The 13,136-nt window shown below is 38.8% G+C and overlaps 1 protein-coding gene across 2 annotated transcripts in view; it reads right to left on the bottom strand.

Moving 5' to 3' along the window:
• Positions 1–13,136, bottom strand: part of PLEKHA7 (pleckstrin homology domain containing A7) — a 144,777-nt gene that overhangs the window by 37,461 nt on the left and 94,180 nt on the right. For both annotated transcript variants that reach the window (XM_059474286.1, XM_059474284.1), the window contains exons 5-8: positions 11,020–11,124; positions 9,206–9,278; positions 7,909–8,009; positions 1,507–1,685 (exon numbers count right to left, since the gene is read on the bottom strand). In XM_059474286.1, the coding sequence (XP_059330269.1) occupies positions 1,507–1,685; positions 7,909–8,009; positions 9,206–9,278; positions 11,020–11,124 (458 nt within the window). The remainder of the gene's footprint in view (positions 1–1,506; positions 1,686–7,908; positions 8,010–9,205; positions 9,279–11,019; positions 11,125–13,136) is intronic.

Genomic DNA, 13,136 nt, shown 5'->3' on the forward strand with positions numbered 1-13,136 from the left:
TATTTTTGTAGATGCCTCAGGGACTAGTCACTTCTGGCCAAGAGGACAGGGCAATACCCACATTTAAGTCACTACTATTGCCCAGGGAATTTCTAGTGGGGAGCTACTCCTGAAGAAAAAATTGCTCCATGCTGCAGTGCACACTGCATGACTTCACTACCTTACAGCCTAAATAATATCAGAAATCTTGATATTCAACTTGAACACACTATAAAATGTCTGAGGATTCTGAAAGTTTCAAGTCGCTTTTGACATATAACATACTTCATTTGCAATTTTCTTCATCTCCTTATAACAATAACCTTGTCAGCAACTTTTGTTCTCACAAAATGCAATGGGTTCTCACTGATCTCAGGGCGGCACCCCATCTCTGAAACTAAGTTCAGCTTCTTAAAAGGTTTATGAAAAGTAAATTTTGAGTAAGTGCCATGACAATAATTTTTTCAATTCAGTCTAATTAGAAAAGAATAGTCTGCTTAGGAGTAAGGACATTGGATCAATACTTCTAATGTGCCAGACTTCCCCAATTTTTCTTTCAATTATTCCTGTCCTTACAAAGAAGATAAAGATAGAGGTACCAGATTGTTTCTTGAAATTTAAATTAAATCTAAAAAGTCTTAACACAATATCATATTGAATGCAAAGCTCTGGAAGAGACACTGATCCCTTCATTATATTTGACTGGCCAGAAGGAAGCAGCGTGAGATACTCAGAGAAATGCACCATAACATTTCAACCCTCACAGCCCACAGTGGCTGAAGCAGGGCTGTCTCACACAGCAGCGCTCCTTCACATGGAGGAGCAGGGAAAAGGGAAACAATCACATTCCAAAGCCAAAACATCAAGAAGGCCACATCAATTTAAAGAAAAGGAAAAAATCTGGAAGCACATTTTGGCACAGCTGAATTTGTTCATTATCAGTTCATACCTGCATAAATTAGTTGATATCCATTAACTCTATGCACTTATAATTTATCTGTCTTTAGCACTCTCTTTCCCCTTAACAGCACTTCAATCCTAATTCTAAAACACTCATTTGAAACAACTCATAAAATTTCTTTTCTTTCTCTTTTACTTCTCTCCCCCAAAGGCAGCCAATTGGCTGTGGCAGGTGTATGAATTTGCCCACAGAAACTGGAACTTTTTACCTGAAATTCCCTAAATTATTACACCTATAGAGAGAAATTAATCTTGGTCACTAAATGTGGCCACACAACTTGCATGCATACACAGATACTGAACACCAGGTTTCCTTAATTAATACCAGTGAGCTATTTTGCAACAGAATAAATTAAAAATAATTAAAGAGAAATTAAATTTAAAATAAAGAGAAATAAATTAAAGAGCATTAAAAATGGAAGACTTTTATGTACATATCTACAAACAGCAGTGTCAGATACCACCACAGGTGCAATTTATGGAAGATATGAAATTTTTGTAAGATTGTAAGGGTTTTTTTAATGTCAAATATTAATTTTTCTTTTAAAGCTTCTGAGTGGAACTTGCCTCTTCAGTGAGGAGCGTGTCTGCATGAGAGCAGCCTGGTTCATAGCCCGGATCCAGGCGTTCATGTCCTCCTGGGTGTCTGCACTGAAGTAGTACGTCCTCATCCCTGTGTGCTCTGCCTGAGAGCCAATGACAGAATTCTTGTTATAAATATATGCCCTCATACCTGTGTGAACAGCCTGGAAGAAAAAAAGAAGTAGAAGTCAGACAGCTCTTTCACCTTTCTCCCCCCAAAAATTAACTTCAAAACAACTTTTCCTTGACTGCTTCTTGAATTTGGGGTGAATTATCACACTGCCACAATGGGCTATAAGGGCACCAAACTCAAAAGGCACTCTGAGTATTACTGAAATTCTTCTGCCTCTTTCTGGCATTATTAAGCTGAAAATCCAGTGCTTCTGATTTTTACAGTGGGAAATTTCAGCTTTTCTTTGTCTTTTAATTGATATATTTCATTTGCCACAAATACTATACTAAACAAATTGAAGAAATCCCTATACTGAACAAATTTAAGAAATTCTCAATGAGATGTGCATCGGCAAGTCAATTTTCCCAACTCAGTTAATAAAGAAATTTATTCAGACAAAACATAGACAAAAATCTTATCTTTTAAGCAATTAAACTGCTAATTTAAGAATTGATTACAATGCATGTTAGGATCTTTTGGTTAAAGCGTGCACTTGAAACATGGATTAGCTGCAAAGTCACAAGACTTACTGATAAAAGTTAGTAATACTGATGGAATTATCACAGCACATAAAATACTGGCAATTATCTCTGCACACTAAAATTCTCCATGAAATTCCACTGCAAACCAGAGGTACCAGGCAATTTCTCTATAAATATATTCAATATTCAAATGGATTCAATATGGAATACCTTTGTAACTCTAGGCTAGTTGAATTTAATAAAATCTCATCCATATTTGTATTAGCAATAGTATAAAGATTAGAAAAACATGTAAGCCCTGCAATACTTCAGATTAGCAGGGAGATTCGCATCTCTTTACTTGGCCAAAAAACTGAAGGTGGTATACTCTGCTTGAAAGCTCTTGTAATGATATTAAAATGAAATCAGTAATTAAAACTTATTTTTATAAAACTAAGCCTGCTATCACACACAAAAACTAATAGCATTAAACACTGCTGAGATGGGTTTTTTTAAGAAGAAAAAGAATTATATCAAACTTTTAATATGGCTACATCTGTTTCTAAAGGGTAAACGTGCTCTGTAAATCCTGCCTAAATAATTGGTCTTTTTATACTGATGATATCCTCTCCCCCTTGTTATTCTAAGTCAAATTTTTAAAAAATTATTGTAGAGACAATCATAGATGGCTTCAGAAATACAATAGCCTTGACAAAACCCAGGCTATTTAATGCAGTGTAGCCCTTCCTAAACATTATAACTTCAGTTGTTTACCAAGAATTTCCCAAATTACCATGACCTTACAGACTTGTATCAACAACTCCAAAGAGCAAAATATGTGCTTGCTATTACAGTGCTTTTAAGCAAGTTCTGTGCAGAATTTCCTCCCTTCCCCTGGCAGGCTGTTCCCCTGAATGTGTGAAACGTGGCCTTTCCCTTCTGTGCCTCAAGCAAGGAAGGCTGAGCTTGTTTTGAAAATTGGAGACTGAAGTAGAACAGCCAGCTAGAAAAAGGAGGAGGAGAAGGAAGAGGTTACATAAAGAAGTCAAGACTCTCTCCTGCTCAGAAGAGTCTGCACTTCCCAACAACATTGGCCAAAAAGGGAATACAAGGTGGTTTCTTCTCAATTCCCACCATTAGCTGCTCCCCTGAACACAGGAAAACAGGACTTACACATACTAAACAACAGCTCTGATCAACCACATATTTAGAAATCAAAGGACTTTATTCATGTTTCCCCGGTTCTCTGGTGTTATTGGGGGGTTGTCTTTTTATCTCCATTTTCAGAACACAAGAATGCTCAAAGCAAATATGATTTGGAGCATTAATTCATTTTAATTTACAGTTACCATCCAGTGTATGAAGAGACCAAAAACTGGCAGCTCCAGATATAAAGGAAAAGGGTGACTTTATTGTGAGACCTCATGACTACAGAGCTCCTCCACAGAGCAGGTTGATCCCACAGAAGGTGTTAAAATTCAGAAGTGAATCAATTCCTGCAGCAAAGCAGATTATGCATGTCCCACTGCAGATGACACAACTATTAACTGGTTTTATATTTGCTTAAAAAACCCAGAATTTTGGTGAACTATCTGCGGAGACTGCATAGCACACCAAGAAATGGATTTAACAGACGTCTTAATTGACCTGTATGCCCTGATCAACATAACCCACTTGTGTTTTAGGTTTCTCTGTGCACACAGCTGCAAGCACTGCCTAAGAGGCTGCAGGTGAAAACAGTATCAAAATGCAAACTGTGCTGCACGACTCTCTCCTGAGAGACTGAAGCTCTCACAGCCACAAACATTCCCAGCTTCGGAAGGGACAGTGGAGACGGTGTGTCATTACCAACAAACACAATATCCTGTATTTCACAATATATAACACTGGTTAAGGGAAAATTCAGATTTCTTTCAGTTATTTATTAGTAGTGTGTTTTAAATGCAAGAAAGCCACTTTGTGCCAACATCCTGTAGCTGTCCCTGCTGGCAGACAGAAGCTAGCAGGCTTTTTGGGTTTGGGATTTTTTTTAAAGCCAAAGCTATTATGATGGCTAGAGCATACTAAAGAGCCTAGAACACAGCACATGCTCACATGTACGCCATACACACAACAGGGAAAAAATAATATTGGTACCTATTCATGCATTCAGAGGCCTTAATGTGGATAGACTGAGAAGAAAAGCAGTCTCTCTCCCATAGTGCACAGTAGGAGAAATGGACAGTAAACCCCAAGAGCATATCAACAGAACAAGACAAGGACAAAGAAAATTAAACAAGTTAAAATCATTTAAAAATTCATGTTAAAAAAAAAAAACCAAACAAACAAAAAAAAAACTTAATAACAGACTGTACTAAAAGTAACTAATGCCTACAGCTGTTGTGTTCACCTCCACTTGTTCAAAATACCTAAGAGAGAAAAGCCACCATTCACAGAACAAAGGGATAACTAAAGGAACAGTTTTCTAATAACTGTAATCGTGCCAAGTTAGTTCTGTCAATGACCTATAATGGACAGAAAATTCTTCCCCTGAATTTTGATATTTACAACCTTTTCTGAGCAAAATTGAAATAATACTCTGAGCCTTTGCTACAAACTCAACAACAGCCCACTACACCCTAACTCATCTTTCATCTTTAAATAATATTGAGCTTTTTGAGGATTTCTAGAAGCTTGAACCCTCCCCTCTTCCAAATTCCCAAACAGCATCTCTCAAATTTACAACCCTTGGCATTTCTTCTCCTGACTCCCCAGACCCAGAATAATAAGGGAGCCCCCTAAGGGAGCAACACTGACTCAGAGAACATAAAGGAACAAACTACGGCAATTTTTTTTTTTTTTTTTTTTTTTTTTTTTTTTTAGGAAAACCACCAAGATCAAAGAAACAGATAGGAAGTTCGTCCTGGTCTCAGTGGTCTAAGCAATGAACAAATACTTCCATTAGTAAGACCAATTAAAAATAATTTTCCTTATTTGAGGACAACAAGGCTTCAAAAGAGACTGTGAGGACATGAACCTCCATAAACTGATACTATTCCTGTCCAAAATTATTGTGCTACTGCAAAGTATAGTCACTTCTCTGTTAATCACAAGTATTTCCAGCTATATATGTAATGCTCTGCAAGCCTTTTCACATTAAAATCTAAACAATGAATTTGTGCTCACTCATATTGGTACCAATGAAAAACTATTCTTTTAAAATGCAGCTATTACACTAACTAAATATCTTTAGGATGCGAGCTGCTGAACTAAAAATGCAGTAAGGACCCTGAGTTCCAGGCTCACACACAGCTTAGTGACAGTGGCTTAGAGCTAGTCACAGCACTTGGCTTGGCACACGTAGAGAGGACTCAAAAAAGAGTCAAGACTCAAAAATTGTATCAAAATAGAGACCTAAAAGCACAGTTTCTAAACCAAAGAAATTAAATGCACATACTGATATATTTCAAAGTAGGGGTTTGATTGATTTCAAAAGCCTACAGGCTGTTCTGCAGGCCTGTAATTGTTAAACAGCCAAAGAGACAAGAACTTAAGCTGGACCTCAGAGGGTGATGAAAGGAAAAGGATTTTGAGAACACCTACAGCACACGTTTTAACACTTTGCAGGGTTCAACACAGACCCTACTGAGCATGTGCTTCACAAGCCTCCTTCTAACCAAATCATATGCAAAAAGCACCCATATATTTTGCTTCGCAAATTGCCTTCCTCTAGTTTTGCAAACAAACAAGTTGAATTTTTTCCAGTTTTGCTGTTTTCCTAGCTTCCAAACTCACTCCTACTTCAAATGGGAGACAATCCTGTTGTAACAGAAGATTTACAACAACCTCAGTAAAGAGAAGGCTAAATGTAAGAAATGCCACAGCACATACTCCACTCATTCAGGTCTTTAATGCAAAAAAAGTCTTATCTTTATTTTGGGCTTAATCTGCTCGTGTGTTCTATTTCTGGCTGTGCTACGCTGCGAGACACAATGTCCAGCCGGGCTCTGGGTCTGGAGGTGTTCTGAAGAGAGGAGATAAAGGCAATGGCTGCTGAGTGATGGATGCCAGCACGGGGTGCTCCTGCTGTGGGGAGCCCACAGCCAGCTCTGTGACCACTGAACATCAGCGCTGGACAGGGTCTGTGCCACAGGAACCGCACAAAATCCTCCTGCTGCCCTTGGAGCTGGGTCTGAATAAAATCACACTGCAGCATCCAGCCTGCAGTCCATCATCAAACACCTAAAGCTGAGTTACAACTGGCCTGACAAACAGCATGAAATGTTCATTTTTTTTACAGAGTTTGCTAGCATAAACTTTCTTTTGCTATCAACACCCTATTTCCATCAATATCAATAGATATAGATAGACCCTGTGTGGAAAGTCTCATGTATTTCCAGAAAAAGACTCAGATTAAATACCTGGTAGAGCTCATACAGGTATGATATCCTAAAAGGAACAGGAGAAGTCTGCATTTACTTCTGGAAAGGTTTAACCATGACCAAACCATGGATTCCACTCTCCTTGGGCAGTGGTGACTTAACAGAGTGTGTAAACACCATTTGAATAAAATAAAAAGCAGGGAACCCTAGAAAAGCACATTGAGTTCCCCTCTTTCAGTACATGCTTCCTCCTAGGAAAAGGCTCTAGAAAAGGAGAGCTTTATGAATCACACTTAGTAAATACTGGAGGTGGAATGTTTTTCTTAAACAAAGATTTCTTTGTAGTTTTATCCTGATAACTCATGCTCAATGCATTTGAAAAGTACAATAAACATTTCTACAAAGTGCACCAGGTCTTTTTTAAACACATTTCCCAAGTTAATATTTGCTTAATAAATTTCAAACCACTATCCACTTGAAAACAGAACTGAAAGTAAAAAAGGCAGTCTCAACTTTAAAACACCTCAAAAAAAAACCAAAATGCAATAGAAAGTCACATGTTGCTCATAATTTCAGCACAGAAAATATGTAAACAGAGACTCCTTCTAGATCTCCTAAAGTATGTCTGATCAGAACCTGATTTGTAAATTAATTTATAGTGCATAGCTGATATGCTTGATAGAAAAACAAGTTCTGCTCTGACTTTAAATCTGCCACAGGCGTGGAAGTTTCTCAACTTTGCCTAAGTGCTGTAGTTTGGACAATCACTTGGAGTCAGGTTTGGCACTGTCAAGAAATATGGTTTTTTCATATCTGTGGGCTTTTATAATGAAGACTAGAACTGCAAATTATATACTTATATTTATTTTTAGAAAAAGAAAAACCACAAAACCACCCATAAGCTATATCAAACAAGAGTACTTGTTCCTTTTAAGAAGTCTGTATCACTTAGGATGACCAAGTGCTGTCATAGTCTACCTGTGAGATCTGAGTCGATTTTTTTCTTTTAAAAAATCCACAACAAAACCAAACAGACATCAGTCCATTATAAGATCAAGTACTCTATTATAAAGTAAATAAGACTTTTCTTTCAATTTGTACACAGTACTGGAACAACTTGTCAACACTAATTTCTGATTTTCGAAACAGGCTCTTTACTCAGGGACACTTCATTAAGCTCTAAGGACACTTACAAAGTAACAGACGTGAATGTCAATTCATAAGCAAAAAAAAAAAAAATGCTATGTCACATTTCAACAGGCAGTCAATAAACCTGTCTGCTTTTAAAAGCTAGTAACAAGCAAAATAGGAAAACAGATGGTGTTCTTGTTTACAACAGCAGCTTTTCTAATGCAAATAAACTGTGATTAGCGGATAAGCTTTGCAAATGTACCTTAAAAGAAAATTTGCGATTGATACGATCTTCAGGTCCAACTGGAGATATGACATAACTGGGCAATGGGATGCTCCCCAGAACAGACTCCTCTCTGCTGTCTGTGGAATAAAGAAATAGAATTTAATTCCCTGCCCTGTTTAATGGGCTAACAATATATTCTCCTTTATGGACACAGAGAAAACAGGCATTACACAGAAACAACAGTGGCTCAGACTGAACATAAGGAAAAGCATTTTCCCAAGGACAGAGCAGCAGGGGCACAGGCCAAGGGAGAAGCTGTGCCATCTCCATCCTTGGAGCTTTTCAGTGCCTGACTTGATTAAACCCTGAGCAACCTGGGCTGATTCCTTTCCTGACCCTGCTTTCACCAGGCACTGGGATGGGACACTTCCTCAAGTCCCTTCTGACACAAATTCACTTATGATTCAACACCAATAATACATGCAGAAAAATGCTTTAGTTTTAAAGAAAAAAAGTTTGGAGTTTGTTTTCCTAATGAGGTTGAGTTTTTATTGAGTTTTTTTTCTTTTTTTTCTTAGGGAGGGGTGAGGGTTGGATGCTGCTTTTTAGCTTCAGCCAGAAGAATACACTTCAAGTATAAAGCTTATTGTGCCAAATGAACAGTGACAGGCTGAAAAACATGATGGACTTTCCATTTAGCACTGTACATCCAGGCTAATGGCTATAATTAGGAAACCTCTCTTACTGCTGGCTCCAAGGGATCGACAGCAGAAATGCAGCATCTAGAAATATTAATTTCAAGTCTGATATTCTGTAATGCTTTTCAAAAATTGTAGTACATGAAAACTTGAAAAGAACCTTACCTAATACCTAGTTTGGTCTAAGATCACATCTAACCTTTCTCTTTTTTTGGCAGAATTACTGGATTCAGAAGTTCTCAGTCTTACTTTGTCCCTTAGATAAAAACTGAACCAATGCCGTGATCTGGCCATAGCACATTCTTAAAAAACTCAGATGTCCAAGTGCAAGCAAGTAGTTCCCAGAACACAGACCAGAGATGGAATGAATCTTGTTTACTCCAGTCAGATGTTCTGCAAAGTAAACTGCGTCACTCCAAACGTAAATGATGTGAAAAAATATTATACAGCATCCTCTGCTTCCCCTACTCTGGCCTAGAATTTGCTGTGCATTTAAGATGTCTGGCCAAGCAATTGTTTCACTGTTCATCTCAGAACAATAACTTTAACTGAAGAGCTCAGTTAGTTCATGCATTCACCATGATTTGTACAGGTGAACTATTCAGACTAACCCAAAACAGCTAATATTTACTCACCTTTGTAGTAAAACAAACAAAAATCAGCAAGCACAAACCATCGTCTCTTCCATAACCGCATTCCAGAGCTATCCTGAAATGCAAGAAATGTGGTACACTTTTCATTTAAGGAAAGCTAACAGGCACAGTGTTGATCCAGTGAGTAGTTTACCAGAAGCTTACCTAAACATGATTGCTAAGTGCAAAACAAATGGTTTCTATCTCAGCAAAACGTTGTGTACTAAGATAAGAGGCAAAACATCCAGCTATAAAGTAATGAGGGCAGAATAGTCAAACTGCTAATTTTCATTAAGTAATTAAACCCTCATCCCTAACAGCATTCAGATTAACCTTGTACACAACCAGTGCTTATTTTATCTGCTGAGATTTATCTGCAATAAGAAAACCAAGTGTGTTTCTGGATGGCACAAACTCCAACAAAGATTGCCTGCAGACCAAATGAAAATCACTACACAGCTGTGAAGTATGACCTCACATTTCAGGCAATGATATCCTATAATTCAATCACCATATGTTACCCATGCCTAAAATGTAATTTAATCAAATATTCCTTAGGAAATAAAACAGGATGCATAATGTGCAAATTTTAATGAAGTATAATATAATATGCCTGTGGAGATATATATAGATATAGATATATATAACCTTGTCAGAATGAGGATTATTTGCATTGAAATTAATTTCTGAAGCTTTTAAAATTGCCAGACTATAACCTAGGCAAGTACAACTTGTTCAGCTCGGGTAGGCTTCGATGGGACCAGAAGGATAAAAAGCACCTTCATATTTTAAGGGTTTACAAGCAAGGTTAGGGGACAGAAGGAAATAGGATATACAACATTGCCCTAGCTATTTCCCTCCTCCTTTCTGCAATCAAATTATCTATGGAAGGACTTTCTTCCCTTCCCATTTTCATGCCACAAGGCTGGCAACACATACTGTGTCCGAGTTCTCATTCTGTCCTGAGAACTAATGGACTTGGGTAGTGGATGTCCCCGGAGCTGAGAGTGGAGCACAGCAGAATTACAGCTCTCCACCCAGGAGGAAGCAGACAGCTGCCAGCTATTTCACTTTCATGTAAAACCATAATTGTAAGCCTCAGATTTCAGCCTTCTCCTGCCCACCCCTAAATCTAGCTGCTGGATCTCTGGTGATAATCTGGAAGGCACAGGCTGCCAAATGAGAGGCAGGGGAATTATTCTCATATACTTTATTTACTTATTACACCCAAAGATGTGTTTCTGTCAGCTTAAGAGTTCAAGACACAGCAGCTGTAGAATTCTGTTCATTGAATGAAATTCTGTAATCCAGTCTTTGCTGGCTACTGTGAGCTGGTTACATGTCCCCATTTCCCATCATTTTCTCCCTCCTGCTTCTGGAGAACAAAAAGGCATAGGGACTGGAATTCAGCCTTTGATCAGGGTAGAAGGGCATAACCAAGTAGATAGAATAAGGCCTTCACAGCCAGCCTCAGGCTGACTGTGTTCTGAGGGAGTCAAAGATCAGCCTGACACTGAGCCAGCAGGACAAACCAGGGAAAATAACCACATTTAGATAACAAAGTTACAGCCTCAACACTGAGCTGAGATGGTGACTTCCATTTATCAGTTTCCTCTTCTGAATCAAAGCCATTTGTAAACCTTGGGTTTCACACTTGCCAAGCACAAATTCCTGATTATGGAAGTCTGTGGAAGCACCCAGCACTGCCCTGTGCCACCAACACTGGAGCTTCTGCTTTCTCAAGTCCTTAGAAGCACAGGCTCCTCCTTGATGCTTGCACTGAATATATGGACAGAACCAGGTGATCAGATGCATACCTGCTTGTGCAGCCAGCCTCTTACTATCACAGGGACATTGGGATTCCTCCTGATGGCTTGTTCCCTCTTTCCAAAGCTGTGAACTTTGCTTCCAGTCTTCACAACCTGGAAAGTATAATGGAGCAGTGGTTTTTAAACCATCCTGAGACTCATTTCATATTACAAATACTCTCACTGCAATAACTTATACTTCATTACACAGCAACAAAGTACTCATGGCATTTTCAAGGGCAAGTAAACAGGCAATGATATTTACAACAGAGCAAAGTCAATCCTCCACCTTCATCAGGATGGTGTGCCAGCTCCTGCTGAAAAGCAGCAGCACTGCTGTGTCAAGTCAGAAGGCGGAACTGTGCAAATTTTAGTGTGCTTGGAAAGAATATTTGAGAGCTGCATGCAAGTCTGTGGAAAATATTGCACAAGTCTCTTACACACACAGGACTTTGAGTAGATAAATCTTACTCTTGCTCTTTGTTTGGCTTTTTTGGGGGGGGGGGGGGTTGATGGAGTTTTTTGGTGAATTTTAATTTTTCCTTCCTGTTTAAAGTCAAGAAACATTGATAGCTTAATAAAATCTTGGACTCTGGCCCTGCAAACAAAAGGAGAAGACAGTGACACTACCAGGGAAGAGACCCACACAGCAGCCAGTGGAAACCACAAGGCCTAGGTAATGGTCTGTGTCTTACTGAAACCTCAGTTTTGACCCACATGGACAAAACTATTTCAAAAACAAACAAGCAAGGCCCATCCATGTGTGAAAAAGCACTCAATGAGTAATTTGCCTGTTCTTTTCCAGCCTCAGCCCAGTTTGCTCTCCAAGTGCTTCAGGACAGACTACCCTTACAGTTGCTGCCAACCTCTCCAAGAAAAGAGCTGTCCAAATTCTTTCCTACAGTGTCTCTCTTTTTAAACTCTGAGCTTGTCAGGGTACAGATGCTCTGCAGGCAAACAGCAGCTCTGGAAACGAGTATATTCATCACACACAAGGGATAATATCAGAAGAATATCTCAGTGTACTGCTCCTGCCAGGCAGGCAACATCTGGACTAGAAGACTGCTGTCTAAAATGTAAATAATTATAGCAGAATATTGTAACTTTAAATGGATTCTGTTGATTGATTGGTGAAGGCCAGACTTTACCAATCAGCACTAAATTTCCTGTGTTAATGAAGGGTTAGGTAAAACCAGTATGAAAAAATGCACTTCTTTTTTGGTGCTACAGCATATGAAGCAGTGAGGCAGATTTAACAGGAGTGAGGAGCAGGATTTCCCCAGCAGTGCCACCTCCCCAGACAGCTCAGTGAGAGCCTGCACATGACCCAGCAGCACCCAGGGCACCACAGGAAAAACCCACACTTGTGCACCTGTCCAGGGCTGCTGGCACAAGCCCAGCAGAGCAGGTTGTAAAATGGGTTTCTGAGGAACTGGCAAAAGCCAGTTCACAGCAGAAGTCAGGTCAGGATGGCATCACCAAATCTCCCAGGCTGTGTCTCTGCCAGACCTGTGCTAAGGCACTCAGCCAACAGGCTGCGGAGCACTGGCTTTGTGCAAACACAGCCATGTAAGGGCTTTGGTTAAGAAAAATGAGAAGTAAACAAGACAGTTGAGTTTTTAAAAATTGCTGCCCAGTGTTAAGATGCAACAGCAACGTTAAAAGGGTGATGAAAAATAATGAGGCCAAAATTTGTTAAAGCTCTGAAAGTCAAAATTCTATTTTTATTTTGTTTTTACTTCATTTATACTTTGCAGCTGAACATAAATCAATTTACAAAATGTACAGAATTTAATTTTCTAATCTTTCTCTCATGTATATCTTTGGAAGGGTGAAGGAACTGAGGAGCAGTTGAAGTGCAGCTCATCTAGCCTTACAGCAGCATTTAAATTTGGGTTTTTTTTAAAGTCAGATATTTTAATCAAGCACTTTCTCTGATATTAATAATTTAAAAATGCAGATCACAATGTAGAAAAATCATCCTTGGACTTGGTCAAAGGACCAAATAATTTCTAAGGCACAGGAGTAGGAAAATTTGTCCAAAGGCTGTGTATTACATGTCAATCCTATACCCATAATGGAAACAAAATTATCTTTTTATGGTGCTTTATGTAATTAAAATTCTC

Source organism: Ammospiza nelsoni, chromosome 6, assembly GCF_027579445.1.
Source record: "Ammospiza nelsoni isolate bAmmNel1 chromosome 6, bAmmNel1.pri, whole genome shotgun sequence".
Taxonomy (NCBI): domain Eukaryota; kingdom Metazoa; phylum Chordata; class Aves; order Passeriformes; family Passerellidae; genus Ammospiza; species Ammospiza nelsoni.